Source organism: Oenanthe melanoleuca, chromosome 1 (genome assembly GCF_029582105.1).
Source record: "Oenanthe melanoleuca isolate GR-GAL-2019-014 chromosome 1, OMel1.0, whole genome shotgun sequence".
NCBI lineage: Eukaryota > Metazoa > Chordata > Aves > Passeriformes > Muscicapidae > Oenanthe > Oenanthe melanoleuca.
This window is the reverse complement of record NC_079333.1, coordinates 104451863-104475372: the sequence shown is the minus strand read 5'-3', so window position 1 is coordinate 104475372 and position 23510 is coordinate 104451863. Positions and strand designations below refer to the sequence as shown.

Below are 23510 nucleotides of genomic sequence, written 5' to 3'. Positions count from 1 at the left end.
CCAGGGCCAAGTGGGGCGGCTCTGCGCAGCATATGAGGCATGCATTTGATGTTCGCGGAGCGAGTCCGGGGGCGAGGGCTGCGGAGCGTTCACGTTCCTCTTTCTTTCTCGATGTGTGTGTGTTGGGTGTTTTTTTTTTTTTTCTTTCTTCTTCTTTCTTTCCCCTTCCTCCTTCCTCACTCCCTCCCTCCCTCGTTTCCGCGATGTCTGTCGGATCCCGAGTTTGGTGATCGCGGAGGGGGCGAGGGGAAGGCGAAGAGCACCTCCCCCATCTACCCCGACAAGAAAAAAAAGCCCCGACCATAGCGGTGTAAAACTGACAAAGTGTGGGGACTGACTTTAATGGTATCGCCTCAGAGCTCCTCGCAGCATTAATTCCCACTAATGAATCTTTTCCAGAAACTCTGTTCATTGCTTTCATCTGCTCTTTAGAGCCCGCAGCTTTTGTATTCGTGTTTGCATTAAAAAAAAGGGGGGGGGGGCGGGGGGAGCCCAACCCGCACCACGTAGCCAAGCCCGGATTTTCCAAAGGTTTCTATTAACTTTTTTTTTTTTCCCCGCCCCCTCCCCGTGGCCCTACCGCGGGGGGCGGCCGGGAAGAGCAATGCCCCGCCAGAGCCGCTTGGGAACAAAGCTGGGGGCGAGAGCGGGCGGGCGGTGCGGGGTCTGGGTCCCCCGGGCAGCTCCCGCACCCCCCCGGTGACTCCGCCGCCCCCGGGTCACCGCGGCCCGCGCTCCTCCCGCTGCCCGCCGAGCCCGGCGTTCCGCTGCCTCCGGCCGCCGCTCTCGCCGACTTTCGTCCCTGAGCTGTTGAGGCTTGCCTGTCTGTCTGGAGCCCGGTGCTGTCGCCCTTGCGACACACCGATTCATTTCCTTTCGTTTCTGCTGTTGGAGCCGCTGGGTGGGTTTTTTTTTCCCCCTATTTTTTTTTTCTTCCCGAGAGGTAGCCAGCGCAGCGCTCACCCTAATTGCTTTTAGGAGGATTAGGAGCAAATTCCTCCCCCGGCCCCCCCTTTCCCTCCCCGCCCCCCCCGCCGGGTTGCCTTCGCGCGCCGGGGTTGCAGTTTATCCCTGGTGCAGTTCTTTGAATTGCTGTCACAAATAGGTGACTCAGAGTTAATTAGGAAGTATGCACCGGATCAATGGGCTGCACAGCTCATTAGTTATTCCCCAGCCTTTTGCAGCGTTGGACCTCCGGCTCCTCGCCCCGTATACCTCTTTAATACGCAACCTAGAGGGCTGGCAGGGACCCGGGAGTACTTCGGCTGAGGGGGGCCGGGTGCGAAGGGGCGTGATGAATACGGATATTGAAGCTTCCAGGTTGGGAGGTTGCATGTGGACAAGTGACCGGGACCCCTATTGCTCCCCCCATTCAAACCTGCCGTCACGCACGGGCGTGGTGGGCCCGAGATCGGAGGGACGAGCCCGGAATGTTACCAAAAACAAACAGGAAAAAAAAAAAGTATTATGTTTATTGGAGCGTACGTTGAGAGAGCGGACAAAATCTCATTTGTCAGGCATGAAGGTGGGCTGTGTGGAAGGCTATAAATATACCGGGGAGGATTGTATCGCGGTCACTTTTATATTCTTCGCCATTTCTAAGGTGAGTGGCGGAGGCTGAGGGACCGGGCAGGGGCTTCTCCTGGTATTGTTTGTCCGTCTGTGATAGATCGGTCTAGACAGCCGCTCAGGCTCCCTGCGAGCTCAGGAACCGGAGCCTGAAAGGGAGAGTGGGGGAGACGGAGAGGAAAAGGTCACCGCGATATTTTTTCTTTTTTTTTTTTCCTCTCTCTTTTCTTCCTTCCTTTTTTTTTTTTTTTTTTTTTTTTTTTTTTTCCTTGTGTGTGTGTGTGTGTGTGTGTGTGTGTGGTGGTGGTTGTTAACCCTTCACGCCAGAGAGGATCGGGGCTGGCTGTCTCGGCCTGGAAAGATGCGGCAGCACAGCAGCGATCTCAGGGATGATGTTGGAGCAGGCGGGACGGGGTAGCGCGCCTCCGGGACCCGGCGCTGCCCCGTCCATCTAATGGCTTTATACGAGATGTTTCCCACAACAGGAAAAGAGTTCACGAGGCGAGTGCCAGATGATTTCGTTCCCAGGAGTTTCCTCTCTGGAAACTCCGAGGAGCGCTTGGAGCCGGGGCCGGCAGCCCGGGGCAGGGGCAGCCCCGCAGCCCTTCGGGCTCGGGGGTGTCCCCGGGGCTCTCCGCCCCTCCCGGCCCTGCCGTGTCGCCCCTCTTCCCGCAGTGGAAATCCCGAGATGGAGTTCCCGGCCCTGCGGGGGCAGCGAGTTCCCGTGGCCGCCTTCAGGTTCCGTCAAGTTCTGCCCCAGCAGCTCGGCGCGCTTCGCCCCACGGGGCCGCATCTGTGCTCGCAGCGTGGGGCAGCCCTGGGCTCGTGTCTGTGCAGGCAGAGCCGGCCGTACCTGCCCCGGGATGTTAGGAAACCCACGGGAGCAAACACGGCTCGTGGAATGCAAGGGCAGGTGGAGAGTGGGATCTGCCTCGCAGTTCGGGTGGGTCGGGGGTTGTTCGCAGCTCCTCCGTGCGTGTGTGCTTCCTTTTGTGCTTGAGACGTCCTCGGTGGATGAGATGCGATCCTGGCGTGCAAGCCTGGGCGGTACAGATTAAAAGCAGTTAAGGCTTTAGCGCGATAGATAAAAGCTGGTTTTGTTGGATTCGCCTGCAGCGCAGACCATTCCCATCCCTCTTTGTCTGAGCCCTGGTTCCGGGCGCTACAGCCTTATTGGAAATGCTCCCGAGCAGTCCAAGCAGCCAGGGCAGCAGGCAGCTCAGCGCTTATTTACACGTCACATCTAAATACATCTCTAATTAGATAGAAGCAGCGCCGGAAATGGCAGATTTGTTGCATATCTAATAGAGACCAGTGCAAACAGACTCAGCAGGGTTTCCCCTCTCTTCTCCCCCCACAAAACGCCCCCCCCCCACCATCAAGACCAAGCCAGTAATCTGAGAGCGAACAGAAATGACTTCTCCCATTTGAGTGCATTATGAACCACATTGGTGAATGTCTCTAATATTTAAAGCAATACTTGGGATGTGTGAGCTGAATGCCCAAATATGGACTGGGTCTTGAAACAATACTGGTGCCTTGGCTTTATTCCTGTGCTGGTGGACAATCCAGGCTCCGTGTCACACACTGCATCTGCCTTCACCAGAATGTGCCAAGAGCTGCAGCTTCTCAGGCAGCTCAAAATTATCATCCCTCTTCCCTCCTCTTCCTCCACCCCATGGTAATTCACTTTTTTGAAGACTGATGAGGAAGTCAAGGTCCCCCAACAGTGACTGAGCTGCAGGGGCTCCTGTACAAACAAACTTTCTGTATCTGTGCAGCTGAAAGAATACGCAAAGTTGTTGACATGTTTTCATGTCTTCATTCGTGGAGAAAATGGACCCAGGTCACCACAGCCCAAAATAATGTGTGCTGCACATACCAGAGTAGTTTTGGCAATGTGTGGCTGTCGTTTACAAGATCTCTCAACTTTGACCGATGAGTGGCCCCTGCAAAGACAGGCAAAAGGCCTGCTGCAGTTCAGGTCGTAGCTGAGCAGCCACGTTGCCCTCAGACTAAATATGGCTTGGAGTAAATCGGTGCTTAGTGTGGAGGACAAGTGATCTCCAATTTCTGCATGTCTCGACAGAGATCTGTGCTCTTGCTGGGACCCTGCAGCATAGTTGCGTTGCACAGGTGATGTGCGATGCGCTGCCTTTCCCCCGAACACTGCAATACATCACATTTTAGTGTGGGCTTAGAGCAGCATGAAGCCGAGTTTAATACTTCCTCCTTAGGCTGATGTTGCTTTAGAAATAATTGACGGTTAGAGCGGGCCTGCTCCCCTCTTCCTTGGCTTTGCAGTAAGCTGAAGAGTGGCATGGAGAGCCGGGCTGCCCCTTTCCCATCCGCCGAGCTGCGCTCGCTGGCTGCATCGCGTGTGCGTGCCGGAGGGAACGCGGAGGCCCGGGCTGCAGGCAGGGGGAGTTCCCCTGCCTGTGAGCAGATCCCGTTAATCCTCTGGCCTTTCAGGGAACCGGCTTAACAGCAGCCGCTGCTCCGGAGCGACCTTTCCCTCCGATGTGACCTGCCCAGTTCCCTGGGCTGTGGCGGGCAGGGAGGTCTCTGCCAGGAGAGCACATCCTTCCTCGGGTTTCTCCGGAGCAGGATGCCAGCCCTCCTTTGAATGGCCGAACAGATGAGGTGGGGACGGAAAGGAGGAGGCCAAGAACTTATTGAAAATGTGGCTTTAGGAAAGTTCTTCTGCTTTCCAGCAGGGAATTCATTTTTCCTTGTTTGCTGGACAGCAGTCCTTGGCTGAGGGGAGATTTTTTCCCCTCCTCTCTTCCACTGTTGGAGAAGTTAGCGAGTGAGAGCATGCCTCAGTACCTGCCTGCCTGTTTTCCAGAACTGTTGTCTGAATTACCTGGGACTCTTCCTTCACTCTTTGCACCCCAAAACTACCTCATGAGCTGATAGATTCGGTGCCATGTGGTTAGGCATGCAAGGAAGTCCGCTTGGAGAAGATCCTGACAGCATGAAATATAATTTGTGATCTGAAAGACAGTTTCCAGTATAATCTCATTATGCACCACAGACTCCCGGTGTTATTTTGTAGAAGGCGGACAATGATCAATTTACATTGACCTAGGGCTGGGTGAGCTTTTAGATGGTAATTGCCATATTGATTTGCATGCAAAAAGAAGACCTGCTAAAATTAAAGACCGGAAGCTAAATTAAACTAAATTTATTGTCTAGGTGCAAGGTAAAAGACTTGTTAAAGTCTAGGGTAGACTTGGAAAGCTATGAAATTGAGAGAAACATGATTCTCATCATGATAACTCCGTAAAATGAATCTACACGATGGGACAAGGGGCTGCAAAGCGCCCATTGTGAGTGGAGGCACACAAGCCGGGGCTGTTCCATGTAAGCCCTGACTCCCTAAACAATCAGAGAATAAAATATCTCCTCTGTCCAATGAAAATCTCGGTCTGAATGTTGGGATTGTCGTGCTAAGGAAAACAAAGCTTTATTTGGATAAGACAATTAAAGTGGAAAGCGCAGAATCCACCAGCCACACTGGGAGCAGCTCGTATAAAGAGCTGAGTGTGTTCAGTAGAGCACAGGGGAAAGGGGAGGCTCCGGGCTGTGCTCCACATCGGGAAGGCCTGGCATTGTGCTTCCTCTGCCTGCTCCCAGCCTTGGTGCTCTCCTTTCCGTGGCTCCTGCTGCCCTTGGAGTAATCTCCCACATCCAGGAGCTGCAATGGCTTGGTGGTGTGGTGGGATCCTTCCCCATGCCCCTCTAGATGATCCATGGTGGGTTGCAGTCTGTCAGCTCATTCTTTCTCAGAGCGTGGTTTGCTTTTCATTTTCATCTGGAGTAGCTCTTGGTCTCACCCCAGTATCTCACCTGGGGGCCTCGTATGCCTTTCAGTATTTTCTATTTTACAAAACATTTGGGCCTGTATCCTCAGTTATAAAAGTGAGAATTTCACCTTCATGGTAGTATTGGAGTAGCTGGCACTTGGCACAGTTGATGGCAGAGAGAAGTACATGTGTACTTGCACAGAGAGCAGACTCCATGCTTGGGGCTGCCTGATGCGTGTCCCTGTCCCTGTGTGAACAGGTGCTGTGGGGCTGCCTGTCCCTCACCCACCGCTGTGTTTCCTCCGTGTTCCCCTGGGGTGGGGTTGCATTGCATCTGGGAGTCTCCTGGAGGGGTGAGAGAGCTTTGTGGGGCTGGTTTAGTCATGGTTTGAGTATGGCATTTGTGTATGGTGACAGGTAGGGACAGGGAAGTGAAATCAAATACACTGGAGGGGTGTAGTCTCAGCTCTCCTTGAAATTCAAAAAGAACTTGTTAATGGCACAAGAAGGGATGGGCTGAGCTCTTCTTTCTAAGTGTAAATTCACTCCCTGAGCCAAACTTTCTCCATGTGAAAGCTCCCGGCTATGGAGAGATCCTACAGGGATCTCTGATCCTCGGGCAATCCCCTTTGCTCCCACGCCCTGGTGTGCTGGGTTGTGCTTTAAGCTTCACCGACTTGCCCACAGCAGTAGGAGGCTGAACTGGGAGTTGAGGAAAGCCCTTCCCACAGGCTGCAGTCCCCGAGGCTCATCTTGCTCTGGCCTGGTCGTGCTCCCCGTGCAGTGTTTTGCTTTCCTCCCGTTTCAGTAGTCAAGCATAAAGTGGATTAGCAGAGCCCCGTGCAGGACTAAGCAGCCCAGTGTGAAGTTATGCAGGACTCTGAGGACTGGCCTGCCTTCCCCTGCAGACCTCCTGTGCTGTGCCGTGCTGTGCCGTGCCAGGGCAGCCCAGGACCAGTGGGCAGGGGTGGATGCTTTGCGGGGTCTCCACGCCTCACTGGGCGAGCAGAGAAATACCTCTGGCTAAAGTTGGGAGCAGCGGGGGAAGCTGGAACAGTACTTGCAAGCAGGAAGTGATCTCCCAGGGTAAACGTTTTAATGGAAGTGTGACCTGGCATTGCACAAAACCCCAAGCCAGGGCGGGTGCTGGCAGCTGGGGAGGATGCAGGGCTGGGGGAGATGCGTGGGAGGCTGTGCCGTGCGGTGCCAGGGGCGCCCACAGCAGAGCCGCGTGTGCGGAGCTGGAGGCGGCTGTGGCACGGCCTGCCCTGAGCAGGTGGCTGAAGGTTGTCTTATTTTAGCTACAGAAATATCTCTCTAGATCCATTACTGCGAGATCTCGTTTGCAATAAACTATATTGGCTCCCCTCTTTATACAAATTGCTGGTATGAAAGAAAACCCAGCCTATATGCATGGAGGCAGGCATGAGCTAGTGAGATCAGGTTTCCTACTGAGCTCCCAGAGGAGAAGTCAGCATTTGATTGAAGCTACACTTGGTTCTTGGTTCCCAGGGGACAGCAGCCCTGAAACACGAGAGCCCTCCCTCCTTTTTTCCCCCCTTCTCTCTCTTCTTCCTCTAAAAGCCTTTGTGCTGAAAGAGCCTCAGTAGGCACGAATCGCCTGTCTCTCACAAGACTGTGTTGCAGCCTTTGCTGACATTGTTCTGTTAGCAGTGGTTTTTACCAGGCCAGCAGATTTCTAGCTACGAATAGGCAATGAATAGTCGATGATACTGACCTGCGAATATGTACTGGCGTCTTTGGGTGGTGAATCTGATTCGGAAGTGGATTGGAGACTTGCCACATTAGTGTGAAGCACCATACCTGCCGGGGTAGTACTGCCCTTTGGCAGGAGTTTGGCAAGATGGAGACATGCTTCCAATAAGGTCAGCTATTTTTCCTTACTGGTGCTGGCTCCCATACTGCATAGAGGTACATAGACGGTGTGATTCCAGCTCCTGTGGCCTCCTAAAGAGTTTGTGCGGGACACAGATTTCAGAGAAAGTTGCTGTGTCTCGATTTTCCCTTAAGAGATACATAATTCGGGTAATGCCAGGAGTCAGAATGGACAAGGAAAGGTTTCCTCGAGCAGATTTATTTTCCCCATGCTTCTGTAAAGTAAATTCCAACTTTGCTGCTGATGTAAAAATACGTTAGGGCAGGGAAGGAGGTATAAGGATTTACACTCAAATTCCAGCTGCACCAGGCTCTCTGAGAGTGTGCAGCGCACTCCTTTGCTTCCAGATGATTGTATCATGAATGAAGCTGGAGTCGTGCTTTATAGGTTATTGGCATTTTTCTTTTCTTGATAGTTTTTTTCCTCCTTACGGTGTAAAGGAGAAGGTGGTAGCGTGTCTCTGTCGCCCGGCCGAGCGGAGGGGCCGGGGCTGCCGCGGGTTGCGGGGTCAGCGCCCCGGGCAGGGGTGGCGGAGGGGCCCCTCGGCGGGAGGTTGGCTGTGACAGCAGGTCGGTGCGAGGGGCCGGGCAGGGATCGGGGAAGCCCGGCGTTCCCGGGGAAGGGCTGCTCGGAGGCGCGCCGCGCCGCGCCGCGGGGGCGAGCTCGCCGTGTGCCGCGGGGCGCTGCGCAGCTGCAGGCGCGGCTTTCCCCGCTGCAGCGGGGTTCCCCCTCGCCTTTCCCAAAAGCCAGACCGAGAGCGGAGCTCAGCTTGTGATTGTGCAGGCGTTCCGTCGGGCGGGAGTGCTGACTGGAAACCCCTCTGTGCTGCGGGGGGAGAGCCCCGCGGCGCTCGGCACACGCCAACATCGGCTTGGCGGAGGAGCACCCACAGCCCCGGCCCGGCCCGGCCCGCAAAACCCCCGGGCAGCGCGGCCCCGCCTGGCCAACCTCCGGGAACAAGCACGTTTCTGGCCCCGGGGCGGGGGAGGTGGGTAGAGGGTGTTCCTTGTTTCGAGTAAACCAGCTGCAGTAGTTGATGGTAAAGCAATGAAGGCAGACACAATGCTGCTGTTGTTGGTTTGATCTCTAACTGGGGATTGTTAGTCTGGATTTAACTCTGTGGTAAGGGGGGGGCGGGGGCTGTGTGTGGAGGGGGGGGGAGGCGAAGGCTGTTTACAGCCAGTGCAAATAATGTGACAGCTGTTGGAGCGCGAAAAGCCCGCGCCTCGCTGGCACTCGCACACAAAAGCTCTGGCTGCGGCCGGAGCGGTCCCGGGGCCGCCCCGCCGCTCCCGGAGGCACCGCCCGGCGCTGCGGGGCCCGGCGGCATCCCGGGCAGCGGCGGCGGCGGGGCGCCCAGCCGCGCTCCCTGCCGCCCGGCCGCTCTCCCCTGCCGCCCGGCCGCTCTCCCCTGCCGCCCGGCCGCTCTCCCCTGCCGCCCGGCCGCTCTCCCCTGCCGCCCGGCCGCGCTCCCTGCCGCCCGGCCGCGCTCCCCTGCCGCCCGGCCGCGCTCCCCTGCCGCCCTCCCCGGCCGCGCTCCCCTGCCGCCCGGCCGCGCTCCCCTGCCGCCCTCCCCTGCCGCCCTCCCCTGCCGCCCTGCCGCCCTCCCCTGCCGCCCGGCCGCGCTCCCTGCCGCCCTCCCCTGCCGCCCGGCCGCGCTCCCTGCCGCCCTCCCCTGCCGCCCGGCCGCGCTCCCTGCCGCCCGGCCGCGCTCCCTGCCGCCCGCCGCCACGCTTAAGCAAACGCCGCTAGCCGGGGAGAAGCGTTCCGCCCCATCCCCGCCGGCCCCTCTTTCCGCCTCCGCTTGAAATACAAGCGCAGGGAGGCAGCTGGAGGAGCGGCCGGCTCCGTGCCCGGCCCCGGCGCTGGGAAATCCCTCCCAGCGGCAGGTTTGCGGGAGCTGCGGGCGAGCTGTGCCGGCAGGAGAGGGCAGCCCGGCTGCGAGCCTCGGCCGGGCCGGGGCACGGCACGGTGCGGCTCCTGGCAGCACGCTTCCCTCACAAACACGTGTTGGCAGAGAAGTTACCGCTTGAGATGGCAGCGTACGACCCCTGATAACCTGGACATGCAGGGATGCCTGGAGTAGGACTTCAGTGAAAAACTTCTCCTGCATAGATTTCCCGAGTGGCTATTTTTTGCTCAAAGCCTCTGTGTCTAAGCCCCTTGGTTTGTCTTCTGAGTGTAGGATATAAAATGCTGTCTGTTCTTGAAGTTTGCTCTGGTACCCAGAGTGATCTCCTGGCCCTTTCAGAAGAGCCTCTGGAAAGTCGAGGAAACTTGGAGAACTGGGTTCCGGCCTATATTTGTACCTGACATAATTTTACTACCTACAAGAACCGCCGCTGTGTTTTATATAGTAAGTGACCTCCACTTACTATTGTCTTTTTGACGAGGTGGATCTGGGGTGGAAAGCAGGTAAGAAGAGGAGATGCTTATTTCCTCCCTCACCCCCCTTTTAGTCGTTTTGGTCGATGGGTTGTCTTTATCTATTTCTCTCCAGTCAATCTATTATGTTTTTTTTCTCTTTTGGCCTTGACCGTCCCCTTGGTCCTTTATGGATTACACTGTGCTATTAGTGGCAAAAGTACACCAGTAGTCATTCAACAATTTTAGCATCAATTCCTATAAACTGGTGTTTTATATGACATGTGCCATTTTTCTGCAAGAATACTGCTTGCGAAACTAGTTTCGCCTTGGAGCAAAGGCGGAAAGATAAACAAGCCTGCATAGCCAAAACACTTGCATAGCCAAAACACTGGCAATTGCTGCCTCCTTCCAAATCTTTTAAAGTCACGGAGCAATATTTTCAGGATTATGCTGCTGCCTCTGAGGAGGGAATGTCGGCGGCGTTAAAAAAAAAAAAAAAAAAAAAAAGAAGCTAATGCAAATTAGAGAAAAATAATTTTCTTTCAGCGATATGCAATGTATTAGTCACTTGTTATCATGCTTAGAGGCAGACCTCATTTGCGCGTCTGCCAACTCGTTCACATCTGCTCGGAGCTGTTCAGGGCATTTTAACCTTGGCGGTGTCGTGTCGTAGTCCCACGGATCAAGAACGAGTAATTAAAGCTCTAAGCAGCAGCAAAAAATTCATAGCCGCCCATCTGCATCGCAGTTGATTCGCTGCTTTGTTTCGGTGCGGAGCGCCGGGATGGGAAGGCAAGGCCGGTGGCGGCCTCCACGCTGCCTCCTCTTCGCCGGGGCAACGCCGCTACCGGCAACTTTATGTCCGTTCTATTTACTTTTTCTTCCTTTTTTAATTTGGATTCCTTTTTTTTTATTTTTTTTTTTTTTTTTTTTTTTTTTTCCCCACCCCGGTGTCCCGCACGCCGAGTCTGGCGGTGTTTGGCTCTGGCTGTGCCCACTCTGGACAAGCTTTTCCTCTAAAGGTGTGGAGAAAGGTGGTGGATGTGAGGTCGGGACACGTTGCAGAGCCGTTCAGTCGAGGTGCTCGTAATGCAGCTTGCTTAACTGAGGGCTCGCCAGTGCTTTCCAGAAGTGCTTGGGAAAGCGTTTCCCATTAAGGAGAAATGTTAGCTCCATAAACCCGACATAAACTTCGGGGCGAGGCTAATTTTTATGCATTGTTTAGCAGAAACCAGGCTGTTTGTTTGTTTGTTGTTAAGAGGAGGAGGAGAGAATTAAAAAAAAAAAAAAAATAGGGAAAACCCCCCAACTTCCCAAGCACCATTTCTTGCATGCGGTCGCCGAAGGTCCCCATGCCCCGACCCTGGCCCTGCCGGGGCTGTGCAGACAAAGCCCTGCGGGAAGCGAGAGGTTTCCATGCCGGCCGCCCTAGGTAAAACGAGAGACAGAGGTTCCCAAGTTTAGTATTTGCCTGTTGTGCGCGGCCATTTGCTGCGCGGGGCGCGGAGCCGCCGTCCCCCGGCGCTGGGGAGCGGAGCGGGGGCTGGGACAGCGGCGGGAGCCGCTCCCCATCCATCAGCTCCGCGAAGCTGTTGCTCCGTAAATGAGGGAACCACAGGCCCTGTCAGCCGCAGTTATGCAAAATGAAGTCGTCCGTGATCAATATCTCCCAACGTCCCCGACGGATGTGTGGGGGGGCCGCCCCCGCCCAGCGTACCGCGGCGGCTCCGCGCCGGGGAGCGGCGTGCCGGGGTGGCCGGAGGGAAACCAAGGGCGTACGAGCCATTAATCACCCCACCCCCCGGGGGGTGCAGTGGGGGCTGGGGGAAGGAAACGGGGGCCGTGCTCCGGTATTTCTGCAGGGATAACGTTGCGGAAGTGAGCGCAGGCCTTCGCCCAACTCTCGCTGGAGCGCTGGGACTTTTGTATTCAATGTGGGGGTGTTCCTCTCCCCACCCTGCCTCCTAAGTTTCCCGAGCTATTGGAGGCAGGGGAGGGCTCGTCGGAGCCCGGCTAATGGCGAGCCCGTGGCGCTGCGCTCTCCCAGCCTCTCGCGGACGAACAATGGGGGACGAGCGGGGGGAAGGGGATGGCTTGGTGGTATTTTTCTTTTTTTTTTTTTTTCCTTCCCCCCCCCCCTTTTTTTTTTTTTTACCTTTCAATCCCCCTCCTGGAAAGCAAAAGCCATACGGAATAAAGGCAACAATGAAGGGCTCGCGGGATGCCGAGTGCGCGGCGGGTTAATGGGCTGGGGGGGGGCGCAGGCCTGCGCTTTTCCTTCCCCGCTCCGGGAATGCGGCCTTAAATTACCTGAAATGCACATTTCTGCCTGGCCCGCGGTGCGTGGGTGTGTGTGCTTGCGTGTGTGTGTCCCTCTCTCCCACTGCTGCCGCTGCTCCGCCTGCGCAGCCCGGGCTCGGCTGCTGCCTGTTGTCTCTGGCAGCGCCAGCGGAAACCTCGCTCCCGTGCGCCCGTGTGTGTGTGTGTGTGTGTGTGTGTGTGTGTGTGTGTGTGTGTGTGTATGTGTGTGTCTAAAATGGCGCGGACGGCCTGCGTAGGGAGATGCCGCGGCGGGTGGGCGACGGGAGGGAGCCCGGGGGTGTCCCCGGGGGGCCCCGTCTGCGCGGGGGTCCGGGGGTTCCTGCGGACGAGCCGGTTTGTGGCTCCCTCCTCCGCCACCGCCTCCTCCGGTAGCCTCGTTTCCCGGCACGGCCGGAGCGCCGGCAGGAATCCCCCGGATCACCCGTCCCGCCCGGCCGGCACCGCAGCGTGCGCCCGGGGACAGCGGCACGGCCCCGGGGACAGCGGCACGGCCCGGGGACAGCGGCACGGCCCCGGGGACAGCGGGGGACAGCGGCACGGCCCACGCCGGGGGAGGGACAGCGGGCCCCGGGGGCGGGCGCCGTAGCGGCGATGCGGGGCTGCCAGTGCGGCGGACGGGGTCGGTGTTTCCCGCGATTCTCTGGGAAATCCTTCATGCGGTGATGCCTCAAAGTTGGGTACCAGCCGCCTCACCTCCCCCCCGCTGTGTGTATGGGAGCATTTTCAGGCTCTATGTCGCACCCCCACGATCTGGTTCAGCCGGAGGGAGGGAGGGAGGGGGGCAGGTGAGTGCCCCAGCCATGCCAGTGTCCCGTAAGCTTCAGGTATGGGCATCGCGGTGTGCGGAGGCAGCCTTGGCCTCGGGGAGCGTGTGCCTGGGGATCCGGGTCTTCCCCCGGGGCACCGCGGCAGGCAGTGCCGTATGGGCTCCAGGGGAAGGCAGCCAGGGTTATTTGAAGGATCGCCAGCCATTTTAACTTTCCCTCATTGGCCTCCTCCCCCGCCCCCTTCCCCAGTTCCTAGGCTTATCATTAATTGAAAACTTTTTGTCCTCCCCCTTTTTGGCTGCCGCCGGCAGCTTAGAGCGATGCAATGATTCGCCTCGCAGCATATGGGAAAGGGGAACGCGCCGCTGCCGCTACGGCGCAGCGCCCGTCTGTGACAGGCGGCGGGGGGGCGCGGGGCCGCCGCTCCCTCGGGCCGCCTGTGCCGCGGGGCGGCCCCGCCGGAGCCCCGCTGCCCCGGGGGTGTCTCCGTGGGGCGGAGCAGGGCACTGGGCGGCGGTGCCCGGGCCGGGGAGGATGCCCCGCTGGTGCTGGTGCGGGCGCTGGCCCCGGGTGTCCCCGGTCGGTTCCGCCGCGCCGTGTTTACACGGCAAAAAGTCCCGGTCGCTGCTCGACACGTGACAGTGTGGGAGCCGCGGAAGGGGGGAACACGGGGGACACGGGAACCGTGGGGGTGGCTGCGGCAAGAGCCTTAAAATAGTCGCCGACCCCCTTGTGCTGCCTGCAGGCTGCCTAAACCGAGATGCACTACTGTCGTGCATGAATCTATATGTATTTTAAATCGGTTTAGCGATCTCGCTGCCGCATTGTGCTTAGCTTTATGGTTAAATGAAATGCCACACGTCCCGGGTAAAGGTCAAACTTCTCTAATCCGCGGATCCGTGCGGCGGCTACTTAGTCTGCAGCTTCCTCCTCTGGTTTACAAAATGTGTCACTAGCGGTGATGTCGTGTGGAGATTGCAAAAAATAATCCAGAGTATATTTTATTTTTTTATACGTATATATAAAAAGCGCAGCCAACCCTGGTCTTTTAACACTTGGCTAATATTAGATCGCTGGCTGCTGCCAGAGCTTTATACGGCGCATTGTACACGGTGCAGCAATACGGTGTCTCTGAAGTCTCCTTTCTAGCCGCGGTACACGTCGTTGTTCCTATAAGTCGTAAATATGTAAGTCGGAGGTACAAGATAAACGAGGTACCTAAACACCTTCATAAGCATCAGCCCGTATTTAAGCTTATGAATACCCTGCGAGCGCTGCCCTTTAAATCAAGTTCCAGAATGAACGGGGCTGAGGGCTAATCGAAGTAGATCGCTACGAGTCCCCGATTGCTTTTCACTTCTTTCTCAGGGATTTTCACAAATCTAGAAATGATCCTTTCAGTGGCCTGGAACCGGGCGGTGACGGGGCGGGGGGAGGGGGCGCCGGGGGGGTGATGTGGGGGAGGGATCAGAGGCCGGTAATTTATTGCATCGCTTTTAATATCCGAAAGACTGGGTTGTTTGCCGAAGCTCCCGGAGCTCCGTCGGTGCCGTCGGCTCTCGCAGAGGTTTTTTTATACCCCGCGCAGCCCTCCCCGCCGGCTGCCGCTGCTGCTGCCGGCTCCGTGGCTTGTGCAGTGGAAACTGGCAGGCTGCCAGGCGGAGCTCGGAGGTGGAAAAGAGTAAAGGCGCCAAAAGGGAACTCGTGCGCCGCTGCAATTCTCCTCCCGACCCGCTTCCTGGCTCGCTACGGCCGCCGGCCCCGCCGGGCTTCCTCCGGTGCCTCCCTCCCCCCGCCGCCCCTCGTCCCTCGCTGAGACTTTCACCTCGCAAATCGCCGCCAGGCACCCCGGGGTCATGCGGGTGGAGAGGGAGGGGGAAGAGGAGGCTGCCCTGTCCCGGGTGGCGATGCCATCCCCTCCTCTTTCCCCCGGAGGCACGAAGAAGCGGAGTCTTCCTCTTCCTTCTTCTCCCCCTCCCCGCGGGCATCGGGTTTTTCTCGTTTCCACGCCAGGAGCGTGTTAACAAAACTTTGCTGCTGCTGGCGTCAATGGCTGCCAAAAGTCTGTTGACGTTGCGAGGGAGACCCAAACGTTTCCCTTTTTAATCAGCTGCCCGAGCAGTGCGGTGTGTGCCCGTGCCTGCCTCTGCGGGCAGCGCGGGAGGCGGGTGGGTGTTCCCGGCACGGCTCGGCACGGCTCGGCTCGGCACGCCGGGGCCCCGCTCGGCAGCACGCCGGGAGGCAGGTTAGTGCTTGCAGGCGCTTTTCACTACTGGTTTCTCACGGCGGCATCGCTGCGGAACCGCGTGTGCGTTGCGCGTCTCACTCTCTGCCCCCCCACCCCCCCGCGCCTCCCTCCCTCCCTCTCTCTCTCTCTCTTTCTCTCTCTTCCTCCCTCCCTCCCTCCCTCCTCCGTGCATCACCGTCTATATTTAGCCGCAAATGGCTTTATCGGCCAGACACCTCCCGGAGGAAATGCCGTGCGCGCTCCGGCTGCCGAGCCCCGCTCCGCGCCCCGGCGCGCTGCGCAGCGGGGGCGGCCGGGGGGGCTGCGGGGCCCCGGGGCGCGCTGGCGGTGGCCCGGTGGGTGACAGGAGGAGGGAGAGACGTGTCCTCGGTTTCCTCCGTGCGCCGGGGCGCTCAGCCTCCCGTCGGGGTTGCATAACGGGACCGGCTGCGCCCACCCCCGCGGAAGCTGGGTATAAATAGGTGCGGTGCCCCACACGCCCCTCCGCTGCCCCCGCCGTCCCTGCAGCGCGGAGCGCTTGTGGCGCTGCCGGCGTTTGGCCGAGCCTCTGTGAGCCGGTATCCCCGACAGGCAGCTGCTTGTGGGGAGAGAGAGGAGGGGGAGGGACAGGGCGTGCGAAGAGTTAAAAGTCTGCTGCTTGTTGCAATGAAATTATGGCTGGCAGTGGCGCCGCTCCTCGTTCAGCAGACCTCCACTTTTAAACAGTTCACGAGAAGTTCATCAGGGCGGCGATGATTATAACCGCGCACACGCGCGCACCCGGGGCGCGCAGCGACAAGGGGCGGCTTTGGGGAAGGGGCTGGGGGTGCTGGCTCTGACCTGCCTGGTGGCCCCAGGACGTCCCACCACGTCCCTGCGACCATGGACGGGTTTTGCCTTTCCTCGGGTGGTGGTGGCTGTTGGGACATGAGGCCTCCAGATTACCCGCTTTCGGCCGGGGAAGCTCTCACTCCCCCCCATGCAACTTCAGCAATTCGCTATCTGCACGTGTCAGGGGATTGATGGGCTCTAGTTCAGGCACCTCGCCTTATCTTAATGATACATTTCCAGCGAGGAAGCCGGGCGGGCGCAGGCAGCCCCTCTAAGGAGCCGTGGCCCCAAAGGGGAGCGGGGCACAGGGAGCAGGGCTGTGCCGTCGAGGCCCTTCTCCGAGCCGCTGTGTGTCCCTTACAGATGAGGCAGCGCACGAAGGGTGGCTACTAACCTTACGTAGAACCCTAAATCACTCTCTCCATGCTGCTGCTGCCTCTATTGAAAACATTACGAGCAGCGCATCTGGAAACCAGTAAATCTGTCCAGAAAACGTCTTTCCAGTGAAATAACTCCTTTTGAATGATAGCGTGGTAACTAACCTCCGTGGATTTTTGTTTCCTCGCGGCGATTTGTGCGGACTTCATTAGGAAAAGCTAACCGTTGTGCAGAAAGGAGGGTCAACGCGCTGTTTCATTAATATACATTTGTTCCAGACGTGGAGTTTTGCACAAAAGGCCTCTCTGAGGGGAGAAAAAAGTGTTGGGGAACAAGGCTTTCCTGCCGGTTCAGTTCTTAAACCTCTCTGAACGTGTGTGAAGTATTGTGTTAAAGGCCCAATCTGGGCTTCTTCCCTATTAAATGCCAAAGTGATCATTTGCATATTTTGTAGCCTGACAAAGGAAATGAGTTTGCTGGGGAAGCATGGATGCTTTGGGAGACGTTAGGCATTAAACTCCCAGTGGTCAATCGCCCGTTACTGGCTTGTGTGTGTGTAAAAGGAGTATCATGCCTCCTGCTTAAAGGCTTCTATTTTTGTGAGAGAGGAAGAGCTGAGGGATATCCTGTGCATTAAAGGCTCCCCCTACTTATTAACCCAGCATTTAGCAGCAGGATGCAGGCTGAAGCTCAGTCAAAAGAAACGACTCAACCTCCGAAGAGCAATTAAAATCTTGCACTGGAATAAATCATGCGCCGCGATAATCCTGTTAATAAAACGCAGCTTGTCCTGACACTTCGCTCATGCAGCAAACTAGAATTTAATGTGAGCGGATGTGGCATTAGGCAAGGTAGAGGGGAGGAAAAGCCTTTCCCTCTCTGCCTCTGGACGCGAAAATGTGGTTACCTTTCACCTGCCTCTCTGGCTGCACACAGCGCCGATCCTCTTGGACTGCTAATACTTCTCCAGTGAGCCCGCTAATGATTTCTTTCCCTGGAGTGAGCAGGCATCATTGAATTACTGAAAGCACTCGCAGCAGCAGCAGCAGCAGCAGCAGCAGCAGCAGCAGCAGCAGCTCCAATGCAGAAGCCACCAGGGCTCCTCGTTTAATCAAATCAAGGGGTGGGGAGCTTTCCAACCCACTTACTATTTTTAACCCCTTTCTCCAAGTTAGTCATGTGCAGACGCTGAAAAGGAGGTTTTTATTTAGATGCCTTCTGTAGCAGTGTCTCTTCAGTTTTAAGTCCTCGTGTAAAAGCCTTATCAGCAATCAGCGTAGCTAATACACACGGTATGTGGTTGTTCTTGCCATGCTCTCCTACTCCTGTGTGTTCCTAATGCAGGGCTTTTGTGAGTGCCTGTGGGTTGTTTGAATGTTCCCCCAGGCTCACGGGGTCTCCCTCATCGGTTCAGTCTATTTGAGATGAAGGTTTGGGGACTGGTGTGGTCTTGGCTGGCTGAGTCATTTCTTGTGGAAATGAAATGCTGTGAAGAAACTTTTATTTGTCGATAGTCTGGAATGATTCTTAATTTTCTGGATGTGTGCTGGGGAAAAGATCCATCTCCTCTGACCTATAAATGCCCTCAATTTGCTCCTTTATTGCCGGGTATCTCCCTTAGCGGTTAACGTAGGCAGCTCACTCCCCGCACCAATCCTGCATTCATTATTAATTACCCGGAGGGAGGCTGGCTGCTCCGCTGTGATGTTTGCACTTCCTCCTAGACAAATCTGCTCAACTTTTTTCTTTCCTTTTTTTTTTTTTCCCTTCTTCTTTTCTTTTTTTAATAGAATATAAAACCGTGAAGAAAAGCGTTGCTTTTTAAGAAGACGTCATGCTTTCTGCAACTCCCCTGTATGGCAACGTTCACAGCTGGATGAGCAATGAAAGGGTCCGCATGTGTGGAATTAATGAAGACAGGTAAATATTTAAGCTTCTGGCAAGTTAAACCACACTGTAATTCTGCAGAGCGAGGTCTCGGAGTTTGCTCGCTTCCCTAATACTGGAGCAGAAAGCTGCCACCTTGCATTGAGATCAGCCCAGCTTGGAGGGAGGGCAAAGGGAGAGAGTCAAGACATGCCTGAGAGCAGTAGAGCAGATGCTGATTTACTGTGGAACAGGCAGCCTGGTCAGTGAAGTGGGGATGCCCCCAAAGCAGCATTTGAATGTGCTTTTACAATTAATTTATTATTTTGCATTTGTGAAGGGGAAGGAAAACAAACAGTGCACTTTTTCTTGTGGTGACTCTCTGCGGCAGAGGGGCTCATGCCTGCGACTTGGGGTTCCCTGCCTTTGGGCCAACAGCTTGTCATGTGAAATAGGATCAGTAGTGTCTGTCTCCCACAAGTGAATTACTCTTCCTCCCCACCTTTTTTCCTGCTGAATATAATTCAGTTGATGATCAGAATTACAGGGTTTGATGGGGTGACACAGGCACTGGCAAATGTCCCCTTCCCTTAAATCCCAGCTTTTTAAAAAGCAAAATGATGCTGGACAGAAGCTGCAGGTGCGCCTTCAGTCCTTTGTGCCAGTTTTGTGTGATTTTAGTGCTTTTCTCTCTTCCCATTCTCTGTTGTCACTGTTGTGTGAGAAGCCTCCAAAAAGCTGGTGGAAGTTTTTGGTCTTTTCAGGGAATACTATTTGCAAACATAAGCTGAAGGAAAACAGCCAAGCATCTCACTTTGCTTTCTCACCCTCCCTCCCCACTTTCCTCCCAGTTGTTCAGGGATAATAACTATATGTGCTACTTGCAGGGAAGGTGAATCTTTTAAAAACAAATGGATTAAAATTGCATTTCCGCTTTATGGTGATGATGTGCCTTTAAGCACTTTGGTTGAAAGGAGTTCTTTTGGGTAATGCTGAAACTTTCCTTCTGCTGCATGTCAGTGATTTTTATCCTGGGGATTTGGAGTTTGGCACTAAGGTGTATTCTTTATTGGTGATTTCTATGATAACAAGTCCCAGAGCTGCAGCACTGGTATGGCACAGATGTGCAGCTCCCTCTTTAGCATGGAAGAGCTGATGTTCATATGATATTAGCGTGTGTGTTTTAATTTTATCCTCAGCAGTGTTTATGGATGGTATATGAACAGAGTATGTTTAAAATGGGATATTCTCCCCCTGGAAAAAAGGAAAGGGCAAGGAGCAAAAGAGAAGAAGACCTTGACAAAAACTACTTGCTTTAGAAGAGGCTGCTCTGAGATGTACTTGGTGTGTTCTTGTTGTCACAACCCTTTATGCTTATGCTCAAATGGTCCTTGCTTTTCAGTTGGCATGAGTAGGTACAGGGAAGGATAAATATGTTATCTCATGGGACTTCTCTAGGGGAATCAAAATATGGAGGTGATATGATGCTGTACTGATCCTAGATGCACAGGATGTTTTCAAATAGTAAGCTTCTGTTTTTCGATAGGAAAATTCCCGTTAATGATGGTGATGCACCGAAAAGCAGACTGGAGTTGAGGGAGGAAAATCACCTGAATCACAGTGTGGTAAGAAGCTTTATGCTGTAGATGAATCTGTCTGTCCTCCCCACTGCGACTCCTCAACTCCTGCCCCTGGCTATTATTGTGTGATCCATTTGGAGAAATGATTAAAACACCTTCCTGTTGCAGCTCTAGTGGGCCTGGGCACATTCAGGTTGTTTCTGTGAAACAGTGAAGTTGGGGCTTCGTTTATTTATCTCGTTACTTTCTTGATGCTTTGTAATATGTGTTGTTGTATGATGTCAGATTCTTGATTTTGCTGTTATGAATAATGTCATGCAGAGTACCAGCATGTGTAAAACAAACAGTTCATGTAAGCACTAAGAACATCATTGTTCCAGCAAAGTTGGTGGGGTTTTCCTTTCTTTGAGTCTACATGGAGAGCAGCAGTTGGGAATGAAATTAGATGGCAGACCTTTCTTCATGCCGCATCCTCAGATGCTTTGCCCCATGTATTTTGTGGTGGTGGTGAGCCCCAGAGCAGAGCTGCAGTGGAGGGAGAGGTCCTGGAGGAGGCGGATGAGGACGAGCAGGAGAGGCGCTCCATCCTTCTCTTTCTGGTCTCCACACCACAGCCCACATTCTCTTGCTCTGGGAGGGCTGGGGTTGAAGAGGTGGTGATTGCACAGGAGCAGTGCCTCTGAACATCATCTCTGGGCCATTCCTGTCTGCTTGATTCCTCACACCTTTGTTTGAATTCTGGAGAGATTGGTGTTGATGTTTGTGGTGTTATACATATTGCTCTGTAGGTTCTTGTTCTCTCATTTTCCAGTGTAATCAGGCTCTGTACGTTTTCACAACAAACAGCATGTTTGCATTGTTACTGTTTCTCGTCCAAAATGCTGATCTATCTGTAGCTTGAATGGTAGTCACGTTAGTGAGATGTGAAAGTAACATTCTTCTTGTTCTGTAAAGGTGGATGCGACTACAGCACATCGCATCGACAGTCTTGCAGCTCTGAGTATGGACAGGTCTGGGCTCATGCGAGAAGGACTCAGAGTCCCCAGTAGCATTGTGTATTCCAGCTTGTGCGGACTTGGCTCAGAAAAATCGCGGGATGCTACGGGTTCTATAGCCAGCCTGGGATTTACTCCTGAAAGAAATCCAGAGATACAGTTTAAGGCTAATCCCCCCGAAGCGGTGGAAAGCGCAGCTGTCTCTGGAAAAGCCCCGAACGGCTTCAGCGCTATATACAAAACACCTCCTGGAATACAAAAAAACTCTGTCCCGACAGGGGAGACACTGGGTTTGGACCGAGCCGCGGGTGACAGGCAGAGTCCCCTCGGTGTCAATGGTGCTAGTTACCTAAGGCTCCCCTGGGTAAGCCCCTACATGGAGGGCGCAACGCCCACCATATACCCTTTCCTTGACTCACCAAATAAGTATTCGTTGAACATGTACAAGGCATTGCTACCTCAGCAGTCCACCTACAGCTTACCGCAGCACCTGGCTTACTCGCCCGTGTGTACGAACGGTGAACGTTTTTTATACCTGCCTCCCTCCCACTACGTTGCCCCTCACATCCCTTCGTCGCTGGCGTCGCCCATGAGGCTCTCAACAGCTTCAGCTTCACCAGCAATCCCACCTTTGGTGCACTGTCCTGATAAGAGCTTGTCGTGGAAGATGGGTGTGAGCCCAGGCAATCCTGTCGACACGCACGCCTACCCCCACATCCAGAGCAGCAAGCAGCCCCGGGTCCCCAGCGCCAAGCCAGCCCCTGCCAACTTGCCAGCAGATCCTGCGCTCCTGCTGCCACACTCGCCCCGGCCGTCTCCTCGCCTCCCCCTGCCTGCCCAGGTCGGGGATGCCTATGCTGATTTCCACAAACACTTCCCCAGGATCACCACCTCTCCCTCCTCTGCTGTTACGCTCCCAAAGCCCTACGTGAACATCGGCAGTGAATTTCCACCTGCTCGTCTCTCTAATGGGAAGCTTCCCAAAGGCAGTGATGCTGGGGAGGCGCCCCTGCCATCTGCCCCCCACGCACGGAAAGCTGGCCATGACCGGAAGGACAGCAGGTCTCCCCCACTCCTGGAAAAGCAGACCCCGACCAAAGACGTCACCGACAAACCGCTGGACTTGTCGGCCAAAGTGGTTGATGCGGAAACTGCTGGCAAGTCAGACCACAGTAAGAAGATTATGCCAACGGTGCTGGTGCATGGAAGGGCAGGAGGGGGGACGCACTTGCCGGGCAGTGACATCGTTCAGAAAGAAACCATTTCTCCAGGGAACAGCTGCCCCATCTACAGGCCTGAAATTATCAGCACGGCGCCATCCTCCTGGATCGTTCCCGGTCCCAGCCCCAGTGAGGAGGCTGGGAAGAATGTCCAACTGAAAAACAAGGCACTGGACTGGGTTATGCCACAGCCGCGGAGTTCCTCCTGCCCCAGGATGGGTGGCACGGAGGCAGTGGTGGGCAGCGTTTCGGGGACGGTGTCAGCGGGGGGGCGGCCAGCGTCGGCGTCGCCAGCTCCCAATGCCAACGTGGATTGCGCCAAGACGGCGCGGAGCTCTGCGGAGAGCACCGCCTCCGTTATCCAGCACGTCGGGCAGCCCGTCGCCACCCCTGCGAAACACAGCAGTAAGGTGGCCAAATCCTGCGGTCAGGAAGCCAACTTCAAGGCGACCGAGACTGCCCTGGCCTCCAGCCCCATCTTCCTGCCGCCCAACGAGGCGTTTCGCTCCCCACCTCTGCCCTACCCCAGGAGCTACCTCCCATATCCAGTGCCGGAGGGGATTGCCATCAGCCCTCTCACCCTCCACGGGAAAGGACATGTCTACCCTCACCCTGTCTTGCTGCCAAACGGCAGCCTCTACCCCACCCACCTGGCTCCCAAACCCGGCCTCCCTTACAGCCTGCCAGCCGGGAGGGGGGAGTTCATGACCTACCAGGATGCGCTGGGCGTGGGGATGGTGCACCCCATGCTGTTGCAGCATTCAGCTTTGGAGATCAATAAGGAGGAGAAGACGGAGCGGAGGTCGCGGTCTCACGAGAGGGCCCGTTACGAGGACCCGGCTCTGCGGGGCCGATTGCCGGAGCTCCTGGAGAGCGGCGGGAAGATGCATTTCGAAATGCCCAGTGACAAGAGCGTGAAATTGCACCAGAGCTCTGGCCACAGTAAAAACTCTGCAAAAAGTGACAAAAACCTCTTCCCGGATCTTCTGCGAGACGAGCAAGAGGGTAAGAGCGAAGCAAACCTAACGAAAGCCAGCTTTGCTACAGAAAGCAGTAATCAGACTAATGACCCTACAAAGCACAAGGTAGAGCCAACGTCTCAGCACAGAGATTTTATTGTAATGAGAGAGGAGTTTGGAAGAAATAATGATGTTCACGAAACCTATAATTTCAAGCAAGCCCAGGGTTCATCAGTGTTCGGCTTAAGGAAAGAAGATTTATCTGTGAGCCAGCCTAAAGAGAGAGTGGCGGTCCAGCCTTCTCCTGTTTTCTTGGAAAGCGCGCACGAGAGCGATGCTCCAGCTCTGGCTTTTGGCAAGGTGCAGGAGGACGCGAAGCCATTCTGCATGGGGACCGCGCCGCCGAGCATCGATGCCAGCCAGACCTATACCAAAGACGGAGCCGACGACACGGAGTCTGCTGATGGCAAAATACTGAAACCCAAGCCGTCTAAATTGGCCAAGAGGATCGCAAACTCTGCTGGTTATGTAGGTGACCGGTTCAAGTGTGTGACGACTGAGCTCTACGCCGACTCCAGCCAGCTCAGCCGGGAGCAGCGGGCCTTGCAGGTGAGTCCGCGCGGTCCAACCACCGCCGCGCTTTTTGTCGTTATTTCTCTGTTGCAAGTCACAGTTGAGTTTTAAAAGTTGAGAGAAGCGACGCAGATGGGGAGACCAGAAAGA

General features: G+C 55.5%; 2 protein-coding genes across 8 annotated transcripts in view; both read left to right on the top strand.

Annotated features, from left to right (window-relative positions):
- Positions 1-23510, top strand: part of LOC130253428 (probable ubiquitin carboxyl-terminal hydrolase FAF-X) — a 297854-nt gene that overhangs the window by 176740 nt on the left and 97604 nt on the right. The gene's annotated exons all lie outside the window — the stretch shown is intronic.
- Positions 1-23510, top strand: part of BCOR (BCL6 corepressor) — an 82748-nt gene that overhangs the window by 24633 nt on the left and 34605 nt on the right. For all 7 annotated transcript variants that reach the window (XM_056483098.1, XM_056483091.1, XM_056483106.1 and 4 more), the window contains exons 2-4: positions 17958-18087; positions 19580-19658; positions 20568-23396. In XM_056483098.1, coding sequence (XP_056339073.1) covers positions 18002-18087; positions 19580-19658; positions 20568-23396 — 2994 coding nt within the window. In that variant the 5' untranslated portion in view covers positions 17958-18001. The remainder of the gene's footprint in view (positions 1-17957; positions 18088-19579; positions 19659-20567; positions 23397-23510) is intronic.